This window comes from Lepidochelys kempii, chromosome 27 (assembly GCF_965140285.1).
Source record: "Lepidochelys kempii isolate rLepKem1 chromosome 27, rLepKem1.hap1, whole genome shotgun sequence".
Classification (NCBI taxonomy): domain Eukaryota; kingdom Metazoa; phylum Chordata; order Testudines; family Cheloniidae; genus Lepidochelys; species Lepidochelys kempii.
The window spans coordinates 15218080-15245493 of record NC_136406.1 but is presented as its reverse complement, the minus strand read 5'-3'; the positions used below and the strand labels follow the sequence as shown (position 1 = coordinate 15245493).

Here is a 27414-nt window from a genome sequence, read left to right as displayed (position 1 = left end):
ATTGGGAGCAAGGCCAACCCTGTCGGTGGAACGTTATCTACTATCAATATTGAGAGCTCCGGGCCTCTCCATGCGGCCCGATAACCCATCGCTAATCCCAGCCAGTACAGAAACAGCTGGGCGCTGTTTCTTGCTGTGGCCAGGCCTGTTGGCTTCACCCGCCAGCTCAGAAAGGGAGACATGGCCACTCCCACACAGGGGGCAAGTGCATGGGATCTGCACTACCTATCAGGGTCCGCTGCCACTGACATACAGTTCTCCGTGGCCGGGGAACGGTGGCTGCCCTCAGGCAGGTTGCTGCTATGGGGAGCAGAAAGGTGAGCCTCAGCCCGCGCACAGAAGGGTCTGGACTCCGACCCGCAGGGAGGCCAGTGCTCTAGGTTAGAAGGAGCCACTCTGGCACTGATCTGACGGAAAGAAGTGGAAACCTGAAGAGAAAGGCAACGTAACCACCCCCTTGCCTCAGCTCCCAGCGGTCACTGGCCAGAGAGGTCGGAACCTAGGGGAGAAAGTGCACGAGTGGGTAGATCTTCCCAAAGGACGAGGAGCTCCGAACCCAGCCAAGAGGCTGCAGGGGCCCAGGGAGGAGGGCGCAGACACAGCATCCAGGGCTCTGTGCAGGAGGAGTGCTGGGACATACCAAACGGGACCATCCCCAAGCTCCCGGCTTGGCTTCCCAAAGGCACACAGAATACGACCGTTAACACTGAGTAGCTGGTGAGGAGGGAGGAGAGACTCTAGGATCAAACAGATAGAGCATATTGGGGCAGAGCTGGGGGCGCAGGGATACGGGTGGGAAGGGGAATACAGGCATGGAGAGCTACGGGACAGAGGGATATGAGGCAGAAAGAGATGGGAGTGGAAGGATACAGGAAGGGACAGAGAGAGATGACAGTGGAAGGATATGGGGCAGAGAGAGACGGGAGCGGGGGCACAGGGGGAGGGGCAGCAGAGAGCCAAGGCCGTGAGATGGTGGAAGCACAGGGGCGAGGTCTCCCTTTGAAACGATGAATTTCGGTCCTTCGGGCTCCTTGGGCGCTGGGGGTGCCATTCCGGCCTCTCACCTGGCCGGTGCTCACTTGACGGGGCTGAGTGGTGACTGACACCCCAGCAGAGGGCGGAGCACGAGCCAAGTCTGGCCCCTGCGGCCGCCACTGCCCGGCCGAAGTGGGGCGAGGGGCGGAAGTTTTGTGCTGATCCTAGTCCCGCTTGCTGCGCGTTGGCTGTGGCCCCTCGCAGGGCCCTGCTGCCCACCGGGAGGTCTGTCACAAGGCGACGCGGGTGCAGTAATGTCTGAGCTTGCAGGGCAGGATGCCCCGGTTGATTTGGTGAAACTCCACCAGCTGGATGAGATCGGCAAAGCGCGTCTGGCCGTCATCCATGGTGAAGTAAAGCTGCCCCTCTTCCTCGCTCTGCAGAGAAATGGGGTGGGAGGGTGTGTGCTCAGCTCTCCTGGCCCATGCTTGGACAGGGCAGGCCGGGAACAGCCAGCTCCCCTACAGACTTATTAAGCTATTGTTTCAGTGACCTCTCCTGCCAGGAGGCGACACTGGAGGGAGTGGGAGCGTTCCCAAGGTTAGTGTTGTCTGATAGTGTTGTCCTCTTCAGGGACTCACACAGGGAGAGGCTGGGAGCTCCCCCCACAGCCAGTGCTCCTGCCCCATTTCCCTGCTGGGAGCTCTTTTTACACCATTCCTATATGTGACTCTCCTCCCCATGGGTTTGCTCCTTGAGCGAGTTCGTAAAGCACCCTCACCCATATTGCTGGGAAGGCAAAGTCTGTGGCAGCTGGGGCTGGGGAGGGGCACTTACTGGCAGGATGAGATAGTGCTTGACTTTCTGTAGGTGGCACAAGGACAGGACGTAGCCCTTGGGGTTCCGCTGGCTTTCCCGCACCAAAAACACCCTAAAAAATCAAAGCAAGAGAGGGGGCTGTTACCAATATGCTGTCGCTGCCCACCCAACTTCTGCTATCCACCAGGGGGAGCCCAGAGCAGCATCTGAGCTGCTCAGTCAGCTCAGCTGAAATCAACACAGCCTCACGTGGAATGCTGTTGAAAGCAGCCGAACCCGTGCCACGACCAAGGGGTGCTGTAACCCTTTGCAGTGAGAGCTGGCAATGAACTTGTCCCAGACAGTGGCCTGTGCTGGATAACTCTGAGGCATAAAATCTTGCCTAATTGCACAGCCCTGTACCAGGGAGGGACATTCCCTCCTGACCCCAGAACTGATGGGTGCCCTGAAGCATGAAGATTGAAAGCTTTTCTTACTTTATCCTCTCTAGCGTCGCTGCTGGTGCTCATCTTATCCACAAAAGCAGTACTGACAACCTCAATTATTCAAAAAGCAAGTCAGGCCCCAAAAAGTATGAGATTTATCTTAAAAATAACGATTTTTTTAAAAATTGGGGGTTTCTTATTTGCCTTCTTGGTTTTGAGCCTGTAGCAGGGGTCACATTTTCTCTGCAACCACAAGGGCTAGAAACTCACTTTAAAAAAAAATGCTCAGATTCTCATGTCATCACAAGTCTCCAGAAGCTGGCGCTTTAAGGAAACTTTAAGGAAAATATTGTGAGACTGGGGATTAAATTGCTGTCCAAGTGTCTTTGGAACCTTGCTAAGCATTTGGCCTCACTGACATCCTGCAGCAGGGAGTCCCTTGAGTTAATGCCTACTTCGAGTTAATAGAAGCCATGTAATCAGTGTTCAAAGCCTTTCCGTACCCATCAACTAATCCCTGCTGGATTATCAATCGCTGTGTGTCTTCCCTTGAGATTCGCCCATGAAACCATGGCTGTGTTCGATGGATGGCTGAGAAAAGAAAATGGAGGAAAAAAAGCTTTTTTGATCTGACTCTCTTACAAACCCTTTCACAGAGAAAATTTGTATACCGTGGTGGGTTTGCAAAACTGAAGGGGTATTGGAGAGAGCAAGAAAGAGAAAAAAAGGCAAACTCTTTGGGGCAGGGACTATCTCTTTGTTCTGCCTCTGTACAGTGCCTAGCACCATGGGGTCCTGGTCTGTGACTGGACCTCCTAAGTGCTATGTTAACACAAATAATAAATTAAAGTAGCACTGACCCCAAATGAGATCAGGGCCCCATTGTGCTGGGTGCTGCATAGACAGAGAGTGAGAGACAGCCCTTGCCCCAAAGGGCTCCCGGGCTAAATAGACAAGACAGACAAAGGGTAGGAGGGGAAACTGAGGTACGGAGAAATCAAATGACTTGTCCAAGGTCACTCAGGGAGTCTGTGGCAGAGCCAGGAATTGAACATGAGTCTCCACTGAGCATCTTAGCTACAAGACCATTCTTTGGCTGGCAGCAGTAGTAGGCCCTTATCCACCATGTAGATCAGATACTGGGGAAAGTTTCAATTCAGTCCCCAAAATTCCCTTATAACCAAAGTTAGAAGAATATCCAGGGTGGCGTTTTAGGTTCTATAAAATCTTTTTGTTTTTTTTAATCTCAAAATTCACTTTTGGAACAAGTTCCCCTCCACTTCGTGTCTCCGTCTGCACCAGTGCAAGGTGTGTGTAAGACACAACCACCCTGATCTGCTAGTGTTTCACACCCACTTGGCACTGACATGAGCTTCAGAGCAATTGGGCTCATTGTATCCCTACAGCGTCTGGTTCTGGCTCCCCTTTGATCAAGCCCAGAATCCTTTTGGGAAGGACGTCTCCCTGGGTGACCCTCAGCCAACCGAAGGGGGTAGAGGGGTCTTCACTCACCTGTGCTGAGCGGCGAGCCCTGGCAAGGAATCGGCAGGCTGTAGCGGTGACTTGTCTTCTTCTGTGGCACGGAAAGCAAGGAGCAGGGCATTACTATGGGGTGTTGTTATTAGGCCTTAGCACAATGCTACTTTCATGGAAAATCAAACCAGAAACGAGCGCCACGGTGAATGCTGGGAATGACCTGGGAGCAAGGATAGGACAGACCTAGAGAGGGCGAGAGCGCAGGCTGCAGCCGGGGGGAGGCTGCAATCTGAGGGCTACCGTAGCCTCATTGCAATCTGGTGCAAGGGCACTGTGTCTCCACACCCTCACCAGAGCATCCCACTGGACGCCGATGGAGCTGGGCTGAGATGATCTCACCTTTCCCGGACCGGAGGAAGAGCTCTGTGGAGCTTGGAAGCTTGTCTCTTTCGCCAACAGAAGTTGGTCCAATAAGATATCAGCTCACCCACCTTGTCTTTCTCCTATCCTGGGATCAGCACGTCTACAACAACACGGCATCCACCAGCCCATATCACAGTTTAATTGTTTAAGCTAACCCGGTGCAGCTCTCTGTGCAGATAAGCCACCAGCTGGAAGCTGTTTGGACAGCTTGATGAAGATGCACGGCCCCAACACCGCCTCCAGCCTCAGCCCGCTTCCCTGCCCGGCCTCTGACTTCTAGCTCCGCCTGGAAGCATGAACTCACCCTCCACGACTGAGCCTCTTCCAGGGCCACCGTCAGCGCCTCGTTGGGGTTCTCAATCACACGGCCTGTGCACCCCGAGAAATCCATGGCCACCAAGGTGTTGTCAGACATGCTCCTCTGTGGGATGAAATAACAGCTGAGGCGAGAACAGCCACGGGGGTGGGGAAGGGGGACCCTGTCCTGGAAGACGGGAGCCGTGGGACAGAGATCTACAGTTCTACAGTTCTACAGTTCAGGGCCCTGTAAGCAGCTTTGAGAGGGGTCCCATTATGTCAGCACTGAGTCCTTTCAGCAAGGGACCTGGGGGCCTGTAAGTGTTGAGCTGTAGCAGTTCAGGGCATAAACAGGGCTCTTCATTGGGCACCTCTCCGCAGCACAAAATGGACTCAAAAATCAAAGCTCCATTATGGGCATCATAAAATCCCACCACGGCCCATGGATCCCTGGGTATTTTAAAGGAAACATTTCGTGGCCAGCTACATCATTAGGTACCACCCAGCCCCTGCTTCAACTAACTGCCCCATCATCTGCATAGGTCATGTGGGGAACGTCACTTTGAACTGACGCTCTCCAGTGACTGGGTCCGATAGGTGCCCTCCAGAGAGGTTGCCCTCACAGAGATGCTGTTTGGTGAGCAGTGCAGACAGAACCTGATATGTAACCCCCAAAAGGGTTGCATCTGGTCAGATCCAGACACCAGTCTCCTTGTCCTCCCTTCGGCACCCAGTGCTGACAGGCTACTCCTCTAGAGGGTGCTGTCTGAGGCCATCTCGCCTTTAGTTCTGTTTGAACAACAGCACCATGCCTTGCTGGGCAGCTCCTGCGCCCTGGGAGGGGTGGGGGAGCCCGGGGAAGGGCTAGTTGAAAATTTCCCATTGAAACTGTTTTTCTGATTGGAAATTGGGATTTTGATGAAACACATTTTTCACAAAATGTGAAATTTCTGAAAAACAAACACCCCCAAGCCCAAAAAGTTTGATTTGGAAAGGCTGCTACGGTGCCTCATGGGAGCTGTAGTTCAGTTGGCCCATGTTGCCATTCTTCTCTATGGGCCAGGCTCCCCAGCTGGACTACATCTCCCAGGATGCACTCTGGCCAGGGCCTCCCAGGATGCACTGCCAAGGAAAAATCCCCATTTTTCAATCAGCTCTCTAGGCTGAAGGCATTCACCACACCCCTAGTTGCAGGGGGAAGAAACATCATCTTCTGCTGTGCTAACAGGAGATCCGGCGGTGTCGACACAGGAAAACATCGGCCTGGAACAACAAGGGCAGTGAACAGCTGCCGCCTGTCCAGATCCTTTCCCACCTGGGCTCTACCTGTTCTGTGAGCACGTCAGTGAGGACGGCTGTAGGGAGAATGTGGGAATGGGGCCACCACCGTGCACTGCAATTTGGAATCCGCTGAGCCGGCCAGGGGAAAGCGGGGAACGCTGCAAAGGGAGCTCCTCAGGGTGGCTCAGGCGAGGCGCTTACCAGGGGCGTGGTGCTGATCCAGGACTGGTGGCTGCGTCTGGACTGGGACTGCTGGTAGTTCCTGTAGAGCTGCACGCCATACTGGGAAGGAAACAGCCCTTGTTAGCATCAGCAGCACCAGAGCCAAGCCCAGCGGCAGGGCACTGCCTCACCCCGGGCGAACGGCATGAGCTGCAAGGCAAGCAGCACCCCCACCGGCCAATTAGCCCCCCATCGCAACGCGGGGGGGAGAGGGGGGGTGCTAAGTAGCAGCACTAACCTCACCAGCCCAAGTGGTGCTGAGCTCCCACAGGAAACAGAACCGAAGTGCAGTCCCCGCTTCCGCCAGCAGGTGTCGCTGTCCGCTCTAGCATGCCAGTGGGCTGGCAGCAAGGTGCAGGGGCCGGCTGGAGGCTCTTACCTTAAAGAGGCGGAAGGCGGCCATCCAGCAGGTGCGGCTCTGCTCGTCCTCGCTGCAGAACAGCTTGAGGCCCTTCATGCCGCTGCGCACCTTGTAGGGCTGCAGAACAGAGCGACAACGGTAACCGCAGGGGGCTGTCTTCAGCGCCGGCCGGGAGGCCACGGCACCGAGCTCCCTGAGCGCGAACCGAGCCCCCCAAGCTGTGAGCCCTGTTTTAGCGGGAGGGGAGAGCGAGGCACGGACTAGCCCCAAGAAGTCTCTGGGAGAGCTGGGAAAAGAACCCAGGAGTCCTGAGTCCCAGTCCCGCGCCCCCAACCACTAGACCCCAATCTTCTCTGATTGCTGGGAACAAAGCCCGATATCCCAGGCCCCTCTGCTCTACACTCCAATCTGACATCTGGCAAGCCAACCCAGGAGTCCTGGCGCCCAGCCCTCCTTTGCGCTAACCACCCGGCCTTAATGGTTGCTGCTGGTGTGTCTCCAGTCCCTTCCACCTCAAGAGGCGCCTGGAAGGACTTTGCGCACCTGGGCCCCTGGTGTAACCATCCTAACTTCTGCTGGGTTTACAGCAGGGATGGATTTGGCCCTGTTTGTGCAGGGATTGCTTCACTTACCGCTGTGGCCTCTAGGGTGCCAGGTGGCAGCCATACCCCCTCAAAACACCTGGCCTCCCTCACCTTGATACAGAAGCTGAACTCGGTGGGCGTGCTGTAGAGTTTTCCCCCTTGGGCGATGAAGTAGACATTGGACTCGTTGAGGTCAGCGAAATACTGTAGGTGCCGTGGGTCCTGGGGGAGGAGAGGAAGGAAGAGCATGTGCTGTTTTAGGGGAGGCAGTCCTGGGGCAGGGGGACCAGGACACTTCCCGTCCAGCACCCTGAAGGGCCAGAGAGACCAGACTCCAGACACCGCCGCGACCCAAGCATGGGGCACAGGGGACTCAAACCCAGGAGCCACCGTGGCCTTAGAGCACGAACACCAGGAAGGGAAACCGACTGGCCAGAGGTAGGGAAACTGATCGGTCTCTAAGCTCTTTGGGTCTCCCCATGCATTTGTACATCACCTAGCAAAACGGGGCCCCCCGGCAGACCAGGGCTGTTGCGTGCTACTGGAATACCCATAATAAACACTGATAATAACTGGCTCGAGGGAAGGAAGGGCAGATTTAAATGGCATCAAAGGTCAAGGAAGGGTTTTAAAAATCACTTCTGCTTTAATAGCCTCAGTGCGTGTTCATTCTGGATGCTGTTATTTATGTACCGTCAGTCTGCTGGGCAGGTTATCAGCAGGGGAACTTAACCAGGAACCTTTGGATGGAATTAGAGGGGCCTGCGGTACCTGAACTAAAAGCTCCTGCTCCCTTAGCAAGGGCTGCAGCAGGCTCATCAATATGCGAGTGTGGCCCAGCCACCACTAGAGGGGGAGAGAGCCCTACACAGCGTGCACATGGGTGACATATGTGTAGCATCGATAGGGTACTCAGCGATTCATACTGGGATAAGAGCCTACTGCTGCTACCAGCTAAGGGAGCTATGCCTTTAGTCCAAGAGATGTACATCCCGTGCTTTAAGCTAACTATCCAGGGTTCAAGCCTCATTTGTGACTCATAGAGGGCATAATTCGGATCGCTCCACCCAAAGTAACTAAGAACTAGCCACTTCTATAGGAAGCCCACGGCCATAAGATGTCTTCAGCCCCACCCCTCCTGCGGTGCCCCCTCTAGACCTGTTGCTGAGCCTCACCTTAGATGTGCCCTTTGTGGAGTAGTAAAGCCCTGAGCGCCGGAGGGAGAAGTAAAACCTCTTCCAGACCTTGCGCCCCACCTCCTTCAGGTGCAGGAAGCCCTGGATCTCTGGGCAGCTGCCAGAATTGAGGAAGTTCTGCAGGACAGGAGGGGTCGGGGAGAGCATGGGAAGGAAGAGTTGGGAATTGTTGGGAATTGCGAACAGAATGTTGGGAATCATCAAGACAGGGATAGATAATAAGACGGAAAATATCGTATTGCCTCTATATAAATCCATGGTACGCCCACATCTTGAATACTGCGTGCAGATGTGGTCGCCCCATCTCAAAAAAGATCTGTTGGAATTCGAAAACATTCAGAAAAGGGCAACAAAAATGATTAGGGGTATGGAACAGCTCCCGTATGAGGAGAGATTAATAAGACTGGGACTTTTCAGCTTGGAAAAGAGGTGACTAAGGGGAGATACGATAGAGGTCTATAAAATCATGAGTGGTATAGAGAAAGGAAATAAGGAAGTGTTATTTACTCCTTCTCATAATACAAGAACAAGGGGCCACCAAATGAAATTAATAGGTAGCAGGTTTAAAACAAACACAAGAAAGCATATTTTCACGCTACACACTGCCAACCTCTGGAACTCCTTGCCAGAGGGTGTTGTGAAGGCCAATACTATAATGGGGTTCAAAAGGGAGCTAGATAGATTCATGGAGGATAGGTCCATCAATGGCTATTCGCCAGGATGGGCAGGGATGGTGTCCCTAGCCTCTGTTTGCCAGAAGTTGGGATTGGGTGACAGGGCATGGATCACTGGATGATTACCTGTTCTATTCATTCCTTTTGGCGCACCTGGCATTGGCCACTGTTGGAAGACAGGATACTGGGCTTGATGGACCCAGTCCGGCTGTTCTTATGTTAAGAGCTGATACTGAACTGGCCCCATAACTTGAGGCTATCAGGCATCCAGCTCAAGCATTAAGCTCTCTGACTAACAGGCTGCACGGCGGGTTTATCCCAGGTGCATTCGCTTTCTCCCCACCCCACCACAAACTTGTGCTATGCCTGTTTATAAGGCGAAGCTACTTGTGGGCGGTGCCTATGGACAATTCCCAGGGTCACTTTCCTGCTTCAAACCATGTGGGCTAGAGTCAGAACTGGCCACCGGCGATGAGTGCCAGGAGGGCAGTCTGGCAGTGCATACCTGGATGAGCTCCGAGTGGGTCATGCCCTTGTTGGCATCCAAGCAGCTGGAGACCATCACCTCAGGGAACAGGGACTGCTGGGATCAGAGAGAGAGAAGATTGTTAGCGGGGACTCTGGGGCAAGCACAAATGCAGCAGACGGGCGCTGCACCATAGCAGCCCCCAGCATCTGGCTGGGGGGCAGACTGGCTCCCCTGGGATCAGGACCAGTGGGCTTGTGACCTCCTGGTGCACTGGGCAGCTGTCCATTTAATGCAGGGCGGTGCTGGAATTAATTTCCTGGCAGTAAAGGGTAGATGCTTAGTCCAGCTGTTTTAGCATATTCAAAGCTCATTCCCAGCTGGGCAGCTCCGGGACCCTGGGGGTTCAGGAGAAGGGAAGGCAACCAGATCTTCCAGCAGCTTCGGGGATTCTTCCCCTGAGTACCACCAGGTCCCCTCTGGTCAGGTCAATGTGTGTCTGGGATTGGCTTCTATCCAGGCAGGGCTGTTCTGTGCCCAGGATGCTGCCTGGATCTCGCCCACTGGAGTCCAAGACATGAAAGGCCAGTGGGTGGCCCTCCGGGTCATGCCGGGCTGGGTCGCCCAGCAGCAAGGTCGGCAGGCACTTACCGGTGAGCTTTTAAACAGCTCATACTTGGCAAAGTTCTTCCGGAAGACAAATCTGCTGTCTCCCCCAATGGGCCAGGTGGCCTGGACCTCCACCACTGACTCATGGTCTTCCAGGCACCGCTCTGTGGAGGAGAAAGCCACAGGGTCAAGGAAGAGCCCTGCCAACCATCATGCACCACAGCACACTGGCTTAGCTTGAGTCAGCCTGTCTCCTTCTAGTTGCCAGCCTCAGCGACTACAGCAGCTTGCCACCACCCCAGCTAAGCAAGTTGCTCTCTTAGCACAAGTGGTAGGAGCTTGTGCTGTGGGGATTCATAGTCCCTTGCCTGATCTCACCCAAGCCTGCAGTTGCATGCACAGACCTGGCAGCGTGAGCTCCCGCAAGGTCGTGTTTGCATTTGGGCATTAGTGGACACACGTGCACAGAACCAGCTGTGCACGTCTCCCCGCAAGCTCCTAGTTGCATACGTGCACTGGTGGCCATGTGCAGAAAGCTGGCCGTGCAAGGTTCCCCGGGGGTGTACATGCCTCCTCACCTAGGGCCAAGTGCTGATGGAGCTCCACCAGGGACCAGCTGTCGTCATGGAGGGCATGAGTCTTTTGCACCAGCATCTCGCAGACGTGGTGGGCCGTGGCGCCTGCCATGACCTCCAGCGAGCGGCAGGTGCCATCTTCGCTGAAGACCTTTACCACCTGTGGGGCAGAGGCCAGGCCAGGTTAACTTCCCTCTCCCACAGCCCTACCCCCTCACTCTGGACACTCCCTGGGTTCCCTCCCCTCCTCATGTCTCAGTTCTGAATGCACCAGTGGCTGGGTCAATGTCCCTGCAGTGGAGGTCAGGATGGGGCGTGGAGAGCCTGACAGCCAGCCCCAAGGGCAAACCCAAACTGGGCTGAGGTTTATCACCCTCCCAAGGGGAGGCAGTGATGTGTGCAGGGTAGCAGGGTGATAGCAAACAAGCCCTGTCTCCGCACCTGCTCCCCTCCTGGCCAGAGCAATTGTCCCCCCAAGACGCCCTCGGTCGGTTTCAGGGCGTTTGCATCCTGCTCAGCACTGTGGGATCACACAGGAACTGCCAGCCAGAATCAGCCCCAGAATCCATCTAGCCCAAGGTCCTGACAGGGCCCAGCACCAGATGATTTTGAGGAAGGTGTAAGAACCCTCCAGTAGCAGTGGGGAAAGCTGCCACCCCCCATGGTGGGTCTCATCTTGATCTCTAATAGCTAAGAGATCGGAGTAAGACCTAAGCAGGAGATTTACTATCGCAGCGTCGGTTTCAGGGTGGAATGCACTGCTCCAGGCCAAGCTGGCTGAGCAGCTGTAACTGCTCCCTGCAGAGGATAAGAACCTTCTACTGCAGCCAACTAACTGAGGTGCTTCTTTAGTTCAAGTGCTAACGGGCTGTGCTTTTGCAGCAAAAGGTCCCAGGATTGGTCCCTGCCGGGTGTGGGTCCTCCCCCCACTCCAAGCCAGCGCTCCCCAAAACCAGCTCTCTCTGTCTCCCTCCCGTGAGGCCGGGTCATGGAGCAGTTCTCAGGCACTGACTCTTTGGCACAGGGAGGATTGACCCCCTGGGAGCCCAAATCCCTCTTGCTGTTCACTGGCGTCAACTCATCTATGAAGCCCCCAGCAACTCCCCCTCTGGCTGTGATCGCCCCCTGGCTCTCAGGCTGCCTCAGTAAGCGAGCGGGTAGCTTCGGCGTCCCTCTGCTCCCAGCGCCTGGGAAAGTGGTTCCAGGGCTGTGGGTTGCCCAGCGACCGGGTAGCCTTAGCCTCCTTTTGTGCCACAGAGGGAGATCTCTGGCTCTATGCAGCTGGGGCTGGGCAGCAGGCCAGCTGGCCCGCCCCTCGGCTCCAGAACCAAATTCAGAAGCAGCAGAACGAGACAGGGGCGAGTCCAGGGATCAGGCTTCTGGCTGTGGGGAGAGGTCAGATTGGGGAAGAGATGGTAGAAGTGCAAGAAAGCCTGACTCCGACTGGCCCAGCCCAGCTTCTACTGGCCCCGCCCCAGAGGGGAGTCCGTGATGTGTCTCATCTGAAACAGCTGCTGCCCATAGCCCAGGAGGGTCCTGGCTTAAGTTGGGGGGGAAGTGGATAGCTATGTCACCACTGCCCCTTGGCATGGGCTGAACACCCCTTGCTCCATGTTGCACCCCACAATCCTTCTGGTGTTACAGGCTCCCCGTTGCGGGGGCCTGATGGGCAGCTGGGGAAATGGCCAGGCAGAGACCTTCTGCATCCCCCAGCGTGTGGCTTGGTGACACCAGGGCAGTGGATGCGGCTCAGGCTCCGCCCTGTAGCGATATCCCCAGGGCATGACTATGCTGACCCCTTCCCTCCCCCAAAGGAATGGGCACTGCTGGCTAATGAGTAACAGGCTGGGTCTGCTCCCAAGAATACAGAGGGTGTGAGGTTCCCTGCCGGGCCTCTGGAGGGGAAAGATTGCTGGGGGTTTGGAGCTTGGGGCGGGATACGGATGGGGAAGGAAAGGCCAATGAGTAGCATTCCCTAGGGGTCCAACGCTGCACCCTTGCACTGTGGGGAGAGGAACCCCATGACCAGCTGCTTAGCACTAGCTGGAAGTAGGCCTGTCAATAGACAAGTGTCAGCTGCCAGCAGAGTTTGGGGGTGGGCTGGCTGGTCCTGTTCCCGTCACAGTCAAAGGCAGGAATCCCAAGGTGCAGGATTGGGCCCCAAATCTCTCCAGCAACAAAGAGAAAATAAACAGTGCAAAGATACTGGAGCAGAGTGGGCTAGGGGCTAGAGCATGCATCAGGACTCCTGGGTCCTATTCCCAAATCTAGGAGGGACTATCGTCTGGTGATGCAAGCAGGGGTTCAGGACTCTGGGGGTCTATTCACATCTCTAAAAGGGAGCATTATCTAGGGGCTAGAGCAGGTATTAGGGGTTCAGGACTCCGGGGGTCTATTCACATCTCTAAAAGGGAGCATTATCTAGGGGCTAGAGCAGGTATTAGGGGTTCAGGACTCCGGGGGTCTATTCACATCTCTAAGAGGGAGCATTATCTAGGGGCTAGAGCAGGTATTAGTGGTTCAGGACTCCTGGGTTCTATTCCTGGCTCAGTGGTCCATGCTCATTACAGTACTTGGTTGCAAATTGAGGTGTGTAGTGAGTCAGCTAGGGGCCGGGGAGGGGGGAGCTTTTGCGAACATAACCAGCTCATTGAGTTTCTAACCTTACAGCCCTTTCACAGGGCTGTCTGCCAGGAGGGTGGCGGGGTCCCCCAGCACTGAACCCAAACAGCCTCTCTGGAGGGAGCTGGAGCATCGCTCTGAGCAAGGAAATGGAGGCAAAGTGAGGTGGCCAAGGTCCTGCAAGCAAGCCTGGGAGAGAGCCAGCAGTTGAACCTGGATGTCCAGCCTCCCATTCCCATCCCTGTTAGACCATCCACTGCCAGGGGATCCTGGCAGGAAGCAGCATCATGGCTGGACCCTGCCCACAAGGAATTTACAACGACATCGAAGTGCAGCAGCGCCTTGGGCTAGGCTGAGACCCGAATCCTCCCTGCTAGTCCCCGTTTAACCCACCAGAGGGGGATAAGCACCTGCTGAATTGGCACAGCGCGTCTAACAATGCCCTTTGCAGAGCCGGCCCACTGTGCCTGTTCTCTGTGCCCCAGCTGTGACGAGGCCCCATGGTGCCAGGCACTGCACAGATACACAGCGAGAGGCGCCCCTTGCCCAGCCTGTGGGAGAGACAGGCGCTCCCCAAAGGGCTTGTGACACTGTAAACTCTTCGGGGCAGGGACCGTCTCTTTGTTCTGCGTTTGTACTGCGCCTAGCACCATTGGACCTTGGTCTGTGACTGGGGCCCCTCGGCACCACTGCAATAGAACTAAGGAAGGGTGGGAGGGGAAACTGAGGCACAGGTCACAAAGCAGCTAAGGGAACGGCACGCAGGCTACTTAACTCCCAGGCAGGCCCTAGCGGGGAGGAGCAGGGGGCAGCCCAGGCCCTGGGGTGGCTTGGGAGGCTGCCAGCCACTGTCTTGAAGCCACAGGCTCCCCCCTCCCACGTGCCATGAAGTTCGTGACCTTTGCAGGGAGGGTTCAGATTTCCTTCAGTGCCTTCCTTCAGGTTCTACCAGCTAGGGGCGGGTGCGGGGAGGCTCTTTCTGTGGTTGGCTGCTCTCTACCAACCACCTGAGCTGCTCTTTGCAGACACCAGCCATGCCCTGAGCGTCTGCACACGGAGGGGGCAGACGGTCGTTAGGGCTGCAATAAAGCAGTTCCTGGGCTGGCCCCACGTGGCACCCGCTGCTTGGCTCCTTTTATCTCTATCCAGGGGCCATTGCCTGGCAGGAAACCAGTCCAGGTGCTGATCCCTGCTGCCTCTGGGACATGTTTTGGCTATGTGTGCCATGGACCCCTTGCTCTGAGCCCCCAGACGGCCCCTGCTTGGCCTGCCATGGGCATTATCCACCCGGCACCACTGGACCTCTGTAGCCCGGAGAGAAGCAAGGTGTCGAAAACCCATGAACATCCCATGCCCACCTCCCTGCTCTTCCCTTCGGTGATGGCTCATCCGCTTCCCTCCGGGAAGTGCTGAATTTCCTCAGCCAGCAGCCAGGCCAAATCAAAGCCAAAGGCGTTGGCTTCTTGGGCTCTGTCTACTCCGATGCTGCTGACCCCAGGGAACAGGGGTCCCGCTTGCTTGTCCCCTCTGCCGGAGAGGCCTTGGGAACCATCTGCCCCCCGAGCTCACAGCCTGGGGGCAGCCTGTCCTTGGCATAGGGTCGCAATGGTAACAGTGACGTGGGCTTCCTGGGAATGGCCCTGACAGGTCTCCCAGGGTCATTGGAGCTGTGGGGGGGCGCATGAAATATGGGGGGTGTGCTGCCAAAAGGGGATTGATTTACAGTCAGGCCAGCACGGCCCCTGTGTGGTAGGCCCTCAGCTTGGGGGAAGGGCGCTGCCCGGCTGGGGCTGTACTGAGGCCTCTGAGCTGCTGATGGTGGGAGGAGACTGTCACGAGCGTGTTAGGCCTCATGCTGCTGCCACAGCCAGCTCTCCGTCCCACAGGCTGAGGAGCCCCTGGCTCGTGGCCCCCACAGTCTGTCGGGATGGCTGCGCTGGCCTCTCAGCAGCACCTCCCAGTGTGTGGGGGAGGGACACCAGCTCCCACCCTCGGCCCGCTCAGCTAACCCAGCCCTGGGGGCGAAGGGCTGCACCCGAGGTCCAAACCCCAACCCCATCACCGTCCCAGGGGAGATTCGGGTCTTGCGGCAGCCCTGGGTTGATTTAAGGCTCGTTGACGTTCCATGGGAGGGGGCTGAGCTGTCCCCTACCCAAGGGCTCCCCAGAACCACCCTGACACCTGCTACCTGCACTCCGGGCAGGTGAGATGCCCCTAGAGGAGGGATCCTAAAGTGCAATGGAAATGTACGATGGAGCACGCAGACAACACCCCTGGGGGCAATGGGAAGGGCCGGGGCCGGCACCAGGGTAATCCTGTGAGAAAGTGACCAGTCCATGGCTATGTGATCCCCTCCCCCTGGCTGTCTGCTCCTCACCCCACCCTGACCCCACCGCTGCTCCTCCTGACTGATCAAGTCCCCCAGGGATTAGAGCACCCCAGTGCCCCCTCTCGCTCACCCAGCAGCACCCATGCTCCAGATGAAAGGCAAGGGAACCTTTATAGTTATTATTCTCCAAAGCCCTTAATCGTAATCTTATTCCTTGCTGGCGAGTCAGTAAATTGGCTCCAAGATCTGAGCACGTCGGGACACACAGACCTCCTAGAGACGTCCAGAGATTCTTCCAGACACATAATTCCACTCTCCCCACCCAACCCAGGGTAACTGCCAGCGTCAAAACCCACAGAGTCCCTGGGCTATGTCCAGTTGTCCCTCTGAACCTGAAGGAACAGCCAAAGACCGACACATGTACAGAGACTGACATGTCTAGAGGGCTTCTCGTCCAAGAGGATCCCAAAGCACTTTGCTCACGTGGAAGAAATAGAGTCCACCATCCCAACCTGCTGAAATGCAGCCACCTCTGGGGTGGAACATGTCAGCACTTTGAGCAAGGCCTCAGCAACACTGCCTAATACTTTAGGGCAGGGAGTGAAGAAAGGTACTGAACTGTAGGGGGAGTTTAGCAAGGGGGAATGGAGCTTTCCAAATTGGGATTTGGCCAGAAAGCCAGGAGTTAAAAACCTGGCTTCTCGCGAAAGGTGCCGTGAAATCTTCAGTGACCACGATTGGTCCAGATCTTGAGAAAAACAAGTTCCGGGGACCAGAGAGCAAAGCCAATCAGATTTGTCAGGGAAAGGGAACTGAGCCTAGAAAGAGCAGCCACTTCCCTCCCTTGTGGTTCAGCTCACCTGCTCCTGCAGAGACTCAGCTGCATTTCCCAGCTGTTCCCTGGCTCTCCTGGGCCTGCTCCAACCCGTCTCATCCATCTGGCTTGACTGGGAGGTCTTTGGGGCAGGGATGGTTTATACAGCACCCAGCACAGTGGGGCCCCGATGGCTAACTACTACAGCCCCTTCCCCCGCCCCCAGTACCAGCCCACCAAAGTCTCTGCACAAGGGGGCACTGATCCGGGTCTCCAGCGGGGGCGGGTGCACTGGGCGGGCCACACCGTGCTGGGGCACCTGGTGTTTTCAGGGTGCAGTGTTCGGCACACCACGGGTTAAGCGGCTGTGCTGGGCCCGGCTCAGAGGCAGGTGATTGCCTGGGGAGGTGTCAGGTGGGAAGTGCTGGAAAGTTTCCAAGGGTGCCTGGAAACTGTCCCACCTATAATTACAAGCTTGTGGGGGCCTGGGTCGCCGAAACACACCGGGATCCATGCCGACCATCCCTATGGAAACCAACCGCCTGCCTCATCAAGCCCCGTCATGCCCAGCTGCCCTGCACACCCCAGCCAGACTCAGCTCAGGAGTTCGATGGGGCACCAGCACAGGGGGATGACCCACCCAGGGTCAAAAAGCAGGTCAGCGGCAGAGCTGGGAACAGGACCCAGGAGTCCTGACGCCCAACCCCACTGCCCCAACCACTAGACTCCACCGCGTGCCAGAACCAGGGAGAGAACCCAGGTGTCCTGGCACGCAGGCCCATTGATTCCCTGTGCGTCCAACCACCACTGTGGCTAACGCCGCAAACCCGTCCAGGAGCTGCCCTGCCCTCCCAGCCCCTGAGCCGGTGCACTTACGTGGGGGCCGCTTTCCCACTGCGGGCCTTGCCCTGCCGAGGGGCTGCTGAGGATGGGTGACTTGGAGGGGCTGCAGAGCTCGGGGAAGGGGTTGGGGATGGACGGGAGCGACGAGGCTCGCGGCTCTTCCTCCTTCAACTTCCTGCCAGAAAGGAGAGGTTTGGGGTGAGGGCGCAGGGGCCTGGCATGTGAACCACACTGAGATCACAGGAGCCATACAACGTTCCGATGCAAACAACAGCACAAAGCGTGGAGGATCGGGCCCAAAGTATCCAGAGCCTGAAGGTAGTCGGGCGCCCGGACCCTTGCAGCCCCTCCCCAGAGACTGACGGCTGTGCCAACAAAAACTACCTCCGCCCCAGTCAGCAGCAGCCGCAGGCCTGGTGATTTCACTCTGCTCTTAAAGGGACGCGCCGTGCACTCCCTCAGCCGGAGAGTGGGCCCAGCGCTGAGATCCAGAGGTGGGCGGGCGAGTTAATAATTAACTCTAAACCCCTTGGCTCTCCCTAGTGCTGTTCATCCAGGCTCAAAGGCGAAGAAGGAGCCTCCCTCCTTGCAGGCTGCACCCCTGTCTCCTCCTGCTGGATCCCTCCACCAGCTGATGCTCCCCTCCCTCCCCATGGGGGAGGCTTGTGGCACAAGCCTCCATTTTGCAGAGGAGGAAACTGAAGTATGAAGCGGGGAAGAGACTCACCCAAGGTCACACAGCCAGTCAGTGGCAGAGTTGGGACTAGAACCCAGGAGTCCTGACTCTCAGCCACCCCTCTAACCACTAGACCCCATGGTCCTCCTAGTGCTGGGCATAGAACCCAGGAGTCCTGATTCTCAGCCACCACCACCTGACTCTAACCACTAGATACCATGCTCCTTCCAGTGCTGGGCATAGAACCCAGGAGTCCTGACTCCCAGTCTTGTATTTTAACATGATCGACCTTCCAGGACCATGTGGCTTGGAGGCTAATGGTGGTGAGGGCATCACAGCTCCACAAGGGGACAGAGACACTCACTCTCCCCCCAGCCCCCTGGGGCTGGCCAGACACACTGCTGGGAAAATCATGGGACCCCGTTGTGGAGGGCAGGACGGAGTTCCCCACAATGCCCTGCTCCTAACCTGTTGACTTGGATGACCAGCGGCTGTGAGCGCTTCACGTCGCTGCCGGCCAGCAGCCCGGCCTTGTCCCGCTCGCCGGTGGGGAAGGCATGGCCATTGGACAGGCTCCGGGTTCGGTCCTGCTCCAGGTGGCCCTGGTACAGGTTGTCCAAGGTGGTGGGCAGGTCGTTCCGCAGTGCTGCCAGGTCCATGGCATTATCTGCAGAGAGAAGGGAGGAGACTGGGATGGTTACTCGTGCCTCTGTGGCTTTCTTCAAACCACCGCACCTTCCCCACCCGCCATGCCGAGCGCCAGGCTCAGCCACAGCCTGTGTCCTGCTGGGCTAGAGGCACCGAGGCCTTTTGGGGAGGGGGCACCCCTGCTCAGCACAGAAGAAGGCTGGATGCACCTTCACCCACACCCCGCGCTGCCGCTGAATCTCCTGCCACGGGGAGCTGCACTGAGGCGCACCCCCTTCCTCCAGCCTGGGGCAGAGAGCGCTGCCCTGCTTCAGGAACGGGCCAAGCTGGGGAATGAGGCCTAAGCGCCCATAGGAAGGTTGGGCACCTAGAAACCCCGGGGAAAGGCAGCTGGCAGGGAGCACCCAGGCACCAGCCAAACGGGGGGGGATTCCCTCTCTCTGACCTCCCACCCCCAGGTGACCATCTGTGACCGGGGCGCGGCACAGGGCAGCGCAGCGATCACCCCACCCCCACGGTGCCTGCACCCCAAAGAGCCAAGCTGCCGCTTCATCGGCTCGGAAAGCTGTAGCTTACGTTACACCAGTGTGGCTAAGACCAGATTCTGGCCCTAACAAAGAGAAAGCCCCATCCGAGGCAAAGCATGAAGTACCCAAACCTGCCAGAACCCTTCCTGCCCCTGGAGGGCCAGCCGCGTGCCCCTGGAGTGTGCCCTGAGCTGGGGCTGGGTTCCTGTTAGCTCATCCCTGCCGCGTGAAGCGGGGCAACCCCTCCCCTGCTATAGCAACAACCTCGGGCCACATCCCTTATTGCAACTGGGTCAGATGACTCGGGTAAAGCTGACGCCGGCCCAAACCAAGATAGTGGGTTTGGGTCTGTTCCCTAGCAGGCAAGGGCTGGAGAGGCCCAGTGGTAAGAGGCCCTGCTGAGCCACACAGGCAAGCTGGCTTGTGCAGGAACCTTGCCCCGCCTGTGGTGCTGTCCCGTCAGGCTCATTGGGTGCCCCCGGCGCCTTGGCCAGGAATTTTAAGCAATCAGGCAGGTCTTCTGGGCACAGTTATCCCTATTGCACAAGTCAGTCGGCTAATTGCACATGGACTCCATGCACTCTCACTAAGTGTGCACCAGTCTCATGCATGTGTCACTCAGCTCATTGCACATGGAGTCGCTGCCATCTCAGCCCATCAGCACCAAATTTGGTTTAGCCCTAAAGAAACATTTGCTGAGGCCGGGTATCATGCTCTCTGGCGCCTCCAGAAACGGACCAGTGTCCCCTTCCATCTCCCCTGCTCCGTGCCTGCGCTCTCCGGCAGCCTGGCCAGCTCAGCTGTACCGGGCTTTTACAGGTGCCAATATCCCAGGCTGGCAGCCTATGCTGGGTGTCAATCACTGACTCACGCTGCGGGTTGCCCCATGCTCAGCTCTCCGGCAAGAGCAGCTACACTGCTGGCACGAGCCAGAGCCCATCTGGCTACACCCCAGGGGCAGCCCAACGTGCCAGGCACCAGAAGGAAGAACTGCAAAGCCAGAATCAGAGGCAGGGGGCACTGGCATCTGGCCCCTTTGGCCACGATCCGGCAGCTGGCCTCCACAGGGCACTGGCTCCCAAGTCTGCGGTGGCCCATTGTTTTCCCTTGATCCACAACAAAGGGATGAGTCAGCGTGTGGGCAGGTGACTCAACACAGCCCCACCCTTCTCACTGCAGACCTCCTCCACGTGCTTGCGTGCAGGCGGCCTGGCTAGAGGCTGGTGGGATCTAGAGCCGGGTCGGAGGCAGCGTTCGTGTTTCCTCTGTACTGGGTCCCTTTCCACCTTGCCCAGAGGTTTGTGTTGGCCGTGGAGGTCAGGGCAGGCATTGCCCACACATTCTGCTGTGGAATAGCTGCTACTGGGGCGGGCATGGCCCAGTCTACCCGTCCCGGACCGGGTGCCTCTGTCCAGGCAGATCTACAGACACAGAGGCAATCAGTTAGCTGCTCCATCTAGCTGATCGCTGAAGGGGCCATTGGTCTAACAGGCTAGCAGCCTGGACTGGGATGTCCAGATGATCCCCACTGGCCGCTCCTGGGCTGCCGGGCCCTTCCAGCTGGCCCGAAGACTCTCAGTTAGGAATTCCTAAGGTGCCCATCACCGTGGTGGCTGGGCTCCAAAGAGCCACGGGTAGGTTAGAAAAGCAGCTTTCTGGATTTGTCTGTGTTGCCGTGATGTTGCGTCTGCCCCCCTCCATCTGGGTCCGGGGGCTGTCGTGGGACACGGGGTTGAGATGGGGAAGCTGTGGTGGAGTCAGACAAGCTGGAGCAGCCAGATTCGCCACTAGGCCTGGTGACCACTGAGACAGGCCGGCCGGAGCGTGAAACAAACACTGGGTGGGTTGGATAATGAGGCCAGTCCTGTAGGCTCTGGGGCCAGCTTCTGATCCCTGTTACTCCCCTGACTTCACAGGATTCATGCCAACCCAGCTGAGAGCAGGACGCAACCCGTTCAAAGCTCCCACGACACAGCTGTTCCTATCAGCTCAGCCGTCTCCTCTTCCTTCCATCACACCCCGGGAGGGATAGCTCAGTGGTTTAAGCATTGGCCTGCTAAACCCAGGGTTGTGAGTTCAATCCTTGAGGGGGCCATTTAGGGACCTGGGCCAAAAATTGGGGATTGGCCCTGCTTTGAACAGGGGGTTGGACTAGATGACCTCCTGAGGTCCCTTCCAGCCCTGATATTCTATGATTCTATGACCCCCTATTTGCAGGCTGCGACCCCAGCGACAGAGGACTCCCTCCCACGCCCTGGTGTCTCAGCACGGCTGACCACCCTGGGGATGCTTGAAATAATTTGCAGGGCCCCGTGCTGGAGGGATCGATCTGGAGGAAACAGGATTGCTGGCGTCTTCTGTTGCTAATTACATACGTGACCTCTCCTGGCTCCCAGGGAAGGTGAAGCCGAAGCGTGGTGCTGGGGAATAAAGACAAGGACAATAAAGACAAGGGAGGTGTGCCCCGCTCAGAGAGATGGTGGGAGAGAGACTTGGGAGTCTGGTGGGTTTTCAACTACCAATGGCTTTTCATCACCACACCCCGTGTCGCAGGGCAGGGCTTTATCCCCAGTGTACAGTGATCAGACAGCCTTCTGGCTAGCCAGGCTTAAACTTTAAAGTAGTCAGGGCCAAATCTGAAACAGTTCTTTCATAAGGTACAGGTGGGGTACTGAGAAACAGAGTGGCCAAGCAACCTGTCCCGGGAGTCTGTAACAGAGCTGAGAATTGACCCCACTGCTCAACTAGCGTCCTGCCTGCCAGACCAGACTTCCCCTCTAGCTCTGCATGGGGACTGGATGGCTCCAGGGGGCTGTCTGTGGGCCACAGAGCCTGTCACCCGTTTGGATCCCCCGCTCCGGTGAGTGGTAGCCGGATGCTGTCACGCAGCAACCCAGGCCTGCTATGAGTCTGGGGGCCTGCACGACCACAGTCAGCCCCTTTGTCTCTCCAGGGCAGGCTGAGGCCTGTGGCTGGCAGGGCGGGTGTCTCGTGGCGAGAGGGAAGCTCGGCCTGCTGATGCCAGGGCTGTGCCAGCCCAGTGGAGATTAGTAGGGGACTCCAAAGGCAGGGGGGTGGACACACATAAGCCGGCCCCTGGTCCCCGATTTAACCCTTCTAGCTCTGCTTTGGGGGGATGCTGTCTACAAGCTAGCTGTCCTAGCACCCCGTTGCCGGGGGCAAGGAAGGGAAGGCCCAACAAGCCCAATTCATTCTGGCTGCCGCGGCCGCAGTTTGGGGGAGATACAGCGCCCCCCCTTCCCCCCAGTGTCAGGAAACAAACAGGTTTTATGGGCCTGGGAGAACATCGTTAAAATCACTGGAGTATTAAACTGGAGGCGTCTGCAGCTCCATGGGCATGTCGGGGGAGGGACCCTTCCCCTGCCACGCCGGCACCCCCTGCAATGTTAGGCTCCCCGCCAGCCAGTCGGAGCCCCTCCCCACACCAACATCTCCAGCCACAGCAATGTTGCCCATCCAGCCGGGGGTCTGGGCCGGAAGGAGGAGGGAACATCAAATCTGGCCAGGGGACAGGGGCACCTGGATCCTCAGCTTGGCAACTTCTTGCTGTTTCCTTCCCTCCCCCGCTCTGCTCTGACTCAAGCCACCCTGGCCCGAGGGGAAAGGGGCAGGGTTCCTTTAAGGCGGGCCCTGAGCTGTGATTCACCCTCACGGCTTCCTGCCTTTTCTATCCCGGCTTGAAAACAACCACCCACCCCAGACAAACTGCAAAACAAAGCAGTGATCGCCAGGCGGATTGTGCAACGGGCACTACCAGGCACCACCGAGACACTGGGCGTGGGACCACAACCCACCCAACCATGCCGGGCATTTTCTCCCACTGCAGCCCCCTGGCATGGGGTGGGGGGCTGCTGCATGGGGGAGAGGTCGGGGGGTAATGGGCAGTGGGTGGCAGATCCCAGGCCTTTGACTCGTCTTGAACCAGAACAGCATTACACTGGGTTTGTGCTTGGATGGGAGACTGTGCTGACCCTGCAGGATAAAGCGTGCCGGCTATCTGGAAAATGGCACTCTTTGCACGCAGGCACGGGGTGACTCTCCGGTAAGCGAGGAAGGCATGGCCTTCGGCACTGAAAGTCCAGGGGCCTTCAATCCTAAATCATTCAGGCGTTTGTGAACATTTTCCCCACTGTCCCCGTCACATGGATGTGATGCAAATCTGAGGCCCTTGTGGTGATTAAATCCTCTTGTACCTTGTACTGGAATCCAGGTGTTTACCTTGGTATCCTGGCAAAATTCCAATCTAGGGTAACTGCATTCTGCTGACCTACATTCCACCCCAGAGATTCAACTGGGTGCAAAATTCTCCTTCACGTCCTGACTGCACCTCTTATATAGTGTCGCTGTGAACTGTTACAAACAGCTGTGACCTTCTACTCCAGAGGTGGCTGCATTTGGGAAAAAGAGGACATGATTCCCAATCACAATCAATCTGCTAAACTTGGGATCCTTTAGTAGGCAACAAATTCTATGGTTTTAAATTAATTTATCATAAAACCTCCCCAAGGAAGAGCAATGGGTTTTGCCTCCAATATTTAAGTGGCGCTTAGACCCCTCTGCACAGGAGTGAATCCCCCCTGGAACCACCAGCAAGGTACCAGCCTGAGTGTGCTTGGAGATCTTCGCATAGCACATGAGCGGTAAAGGAAGTGCAGCCAGGACACTGCTTCCCACAGCCTAATGGAGCTGATCATCACTTCCTCCTACCCCGCAGCCCATACACCTTCCTGCTTCTGGCTAAACCAGTTCTACACCTGGACCTCCCCAGCATGATGAACTGCTGGCCTCTCCCTGCTACAGCTCACCCCCTTGGTATCTGGGACATCCAGCTGGCCGGGATGTTCAGACACCAGGTCGTAACGAGGGCGCTGTGTGGTCCTGAGCCTTTGTCAAGGAAAGGAGAGCTCTGCTACACAAGGCCATATTGCTTTGCGGGGCCTAGGACTAAGGGGTGAATGAGAGAAATCAAAGGGAGTATCAGTCCAGAATAGACCAGTGGTCCATCTGGCCCAGCATCATCCCCCTAATCTGGAGGGCTGGATTAGCCCACTGGTGCCATTCAGTCTGCTATCCCCCCATTCCCTGCTGCACAGGATCAGAGCCCTGCGTCACACCTGGTCTGCCACAGCCAGGCCCAGCTGGTCCAGTAACTTGCCTCAGATGATGACTAAAGCTGGATGAGTCAGAGGAAGGTGCTGTTTTCCTTCCACCCTCATGCAGCACACCGAGCTCTGCAATACTGTCCCAGGAGGGCAGGTTCCTTCCTGACCCCTGTAGGTAGCCGTCGCTTTGTGCCCTGCAGCATGAGGATCAATACCTCTCGTGATTGTATCCTAGTAGGTGCCAGGCTTATTCAGATAGCGCCTCATGGCGCATGGATACAGCCACCGGCTCAGACTCAGGAGGGAGACGCCCAAGCCCAGCCATTAGCTCTGGCTGGAACAAATCCTGTAGCTGCCACAGCAATAAACCTGCGGAGGGATGTAATCCAATTGGCTTGATTCCTTGGCTCCGGTTTAAGAACCCTTTTCTACAGTCGAGTGCGTTTCTGGGAAGTCCCAAGGTCGCAAAAAGCAACTTTAGTTTGATGAGGAACAGCAGGCACTTGTAAACAGCGATGCCAGCTCTCCTCTGCAGGGGCTGCAGCTTCCCTGTGCTGGCTCGGCCAGCCCTGAATCATGCCCCTGCTTCAAGGCTTCTACGGGGCTTTGCTGGGGTAGAGGACCAGCAGAGTGCAGATAATCTCTGGCCATTCCCCACCCCACCTCACGGCTCCCGCGCCCAGCGGCCCCCCCAGCTAGGGCAATGAGGGATTGGGTCTTTGCCTGTTTATGCTTGTTCTGAATGTGGCCCAGTGGGTCTGTCCCTGCACTAGATCCTCAAGTCCCTGGAGAAGGGGCTGCTCATTTTGTGCAGCGCCCTGCACGCTGCCAGCACCCAGCAAAGCATGAAACATAGCAAGGCTGAGGTTCATGGCCGGCTCCTGAAATCTACAATCTGCCCTGACTGTGGCACTGGGGGGATCTGGGAAAAGGAAGGAATCCTGAAGCCAGGCTAGAGTCACACGGGGGCATGTTCAGAAGATTAGGGAGAAGCGTGGAGACGCATCTGTGTGTGGAACTCAGCCCAGCACGGCTGCTGCTTCATAAACCTCCCCGCGAGCACATACCGTACTGCAGAGCGAGCGAAAAGTATGAGCTGGATTAGAGCAGAACCCAAGAGGGGCCGAGAAGCAGACAGAGCCCTGGGGTTAAAGTCCTCTGATGAGCCAGAGGCTGCAAACACAGCAGAATTTCTACAGAGGGGAAAACATTCTCCCCATAGACACATCTACCGATCTGGATCCAGCATACATATACGCTTGGAGCAGGAGACTGGTGGTCAGGCCTCCTGGGCTCTAGACAGGCCTCTGCCTCTGGCACACTGGGTGACCTTGGGTGAGTCCCCTCCCTTCTCTGAAACTCATTTTCCCCAGCTGTAAAATGCAGGTGAAGATACTCACCCTGGCTTGTTAAGCAAGGGTAATTTTCAGGGATGAAACGGCTATGGAAGTGCAAAGCAAGGTAGGTACATTTCTCTGATACCATATCACACATAGCATGGTGCATGAAACGCCGCACAGCATTGTATTTCTTACACGCCCAAAATACCTGATTCATTACCTGTATTACACTTTACAGATATAATTTTCAAAATGGCTCAAGTGATTTAGAAGCACAAGCCTTATTGACCTGCAATGGGCCTTGTGCTCCTAAGTCACTTAAGAGGCTTTTGAAAACCCCACCCCAGATATCTATCAGCACCGGGCTGCTGCAATCACAAGCGCTTTCAAGATGTTTATAATAAAAGTGTCATGTGAGTGTGAACCAATCATGTACATTGTTTCCGGTTTATTCGTAGCTTAGACAGAGTTCAAAGGGATTTGCACCAGTATACAGGAAATGTTAGCGTCTAAAGTTTGAACGTTGACTCGACGGCTAATCCAGTAGCTACCAGCAACAATACAACCCACAAGAGCGTAGTGTCATATGAGACTGGAGTCACGCTGAGGGCTAAAACAATGACCCCAAAGCTGAGGAATGACGGTATGTTTACACTGCACTGTGAAGCCAGGTGTGTGGACTCGGTAATTCCAAGCATGTGCTTGAGCGTTCATACTGCATTTTAAACCTGGGTTTACGATTGCCGGACCTGGCACTCACAGCCGTGCTGACGCGTCCACGCTGCACAATGACGGGGCCGGGACCCAAGTCACAGGGGGACTTGGGCTCTGATGACCCACCCCCCAGCAGTGTCTGAGGACCTGGATGCTGAGTGCTCGCTGACCTGTCAGACTAATTTATGTGTGCACGGAAAGGGGGGCTTGGGCTCAGATCAGAGACAGAACCCAGGCTTAGCGTGCACTAGAGACATAGCAAAGGCTGTAGGGAGGAAGGGTAATGTGGGCATTAAAGAGCTGGAGAATTGGGTTCAGTGCCCTGTCTCTGCCACAGGCTTCCTGTGTGACCACGGGCAAGCCTCTTAGGACCAGATTCCTAAGGTATTTAGGTACCTAAAGATGTAGAGAGGCTCCCCAGCAGGTGCCTAAATACCTTTAACCACAAGGCCTTTAGTCTCTTTGCATCTCAGTTTCCTGTGTGCAAACGGGGGCAATAGACCTGCCCTACCTCACACGGGGCGCGAGGAGGAATGCAGTATTGATTGTACCTACGCTCCAGTGTCTCCGTGACAGGCACCTTGCAGCTAGGTAGAAAAATAGCTTATGTCCAAAGGCGTGTCTGCTACACAGTTTGATACAGGAGTGTAGAAAAGGGTTAATGCCTTTAAGAACCTGGTGGCTGGTTGCAAGGAGCCCCAGGATCCTCCCTAGTTAACATATTTTCTAAAATATGACCCATCTTCCTAATCTAAACGTGGCCCAAATGGAAACACCAAGAATGTACCCGCCCTGTACGTACAGCCCAGGAGCAAGTTACTACTTATAATGAGCACCAAGCTCCCAGAAGCCTCAAGATCAACAGCCTGTCATCACTGGTCTCCGGCAATTTACAGCCTTGCCGTCTCCTAGTAACTCTGGCCCTTCATTCCTCTGCCAGTTTCTTCTTTTGACATAAGCACTGGCACAAGGACTTTTGGTAACACTTTGCTGCCTCAGCCGATGCTCTTTGTCACCTCTCAGGTCCTGATCCTGCTTTTATCCTTTACACAATGCCGGATCTGGCCCCTTTTAAGTGTTAGAGCAACCACTGCACCAATGTATTGCATGGACACAGGGAAATACAAGTTCTCTCACACTGGTATAAATAGGAATAACTCCCTTGACCAACAGAGGCCAGCATCAAACTGCAATGAGAGAGGAGGATCAGGTCCCACAGATCATAGAGGTCCAACCCTGCACAATAATGCTCCTCCCTGATCCAATAGGGGATGTTTTCTTCCTGGCCCCCAGTTGCGTGAAGGGTTTGTAACCAGAAGCATGACAGTGTCATGGTGGCCCAGGACTTCTTGCCATGAAATAAATTCCTGTGGTCTGAGTTTGTGCTGAGGCACC

General features: G+C 56.3%; 1 protein-coding gene across 1 annotated transcript; it reads right to left on the bottom strand.

Moving 5' to 3' along the window:
- Positions 1–1182: 1182 nt before the first annotated feature.
- On the bottom strand, positions 1183–23149 carry GRB7 (growth factor receptor bound protein 7). The gene is made up of 17 exons (XM_073325621.2): positions 23082–23149; positions 21218–21262; positions 20008–20263; positions 18136–18334; positions 17025–17166; positions 10387–10543; positions 9851–9972; positions 9239–9316; positions 8039–8176; positions 6975–7085; positions 6298–6396; positions 5898–5978; positions 4423–4539; positions 3732–3792; positions 2723–2810; positions 1813–1906; positions 1183–1412 (listed from the first exon to the last, which is right to left on the bottom strand). The coding sequence occupies exons 4-17, from the start codon at positions 18324–18326 to the stop codon at positions 1266–1268; spliced, it is 1626 nt and encodes a 541-aa protein (XP_073181722.1). The 5' UTR covers positions 18327–18334; positions 20008–20263; positions 21218–21262; positions 23082–23149; the 3' UTR covers positions 1183–1265.
- Positions 23150–27414: the final 4265 nt, after the last annotated feature.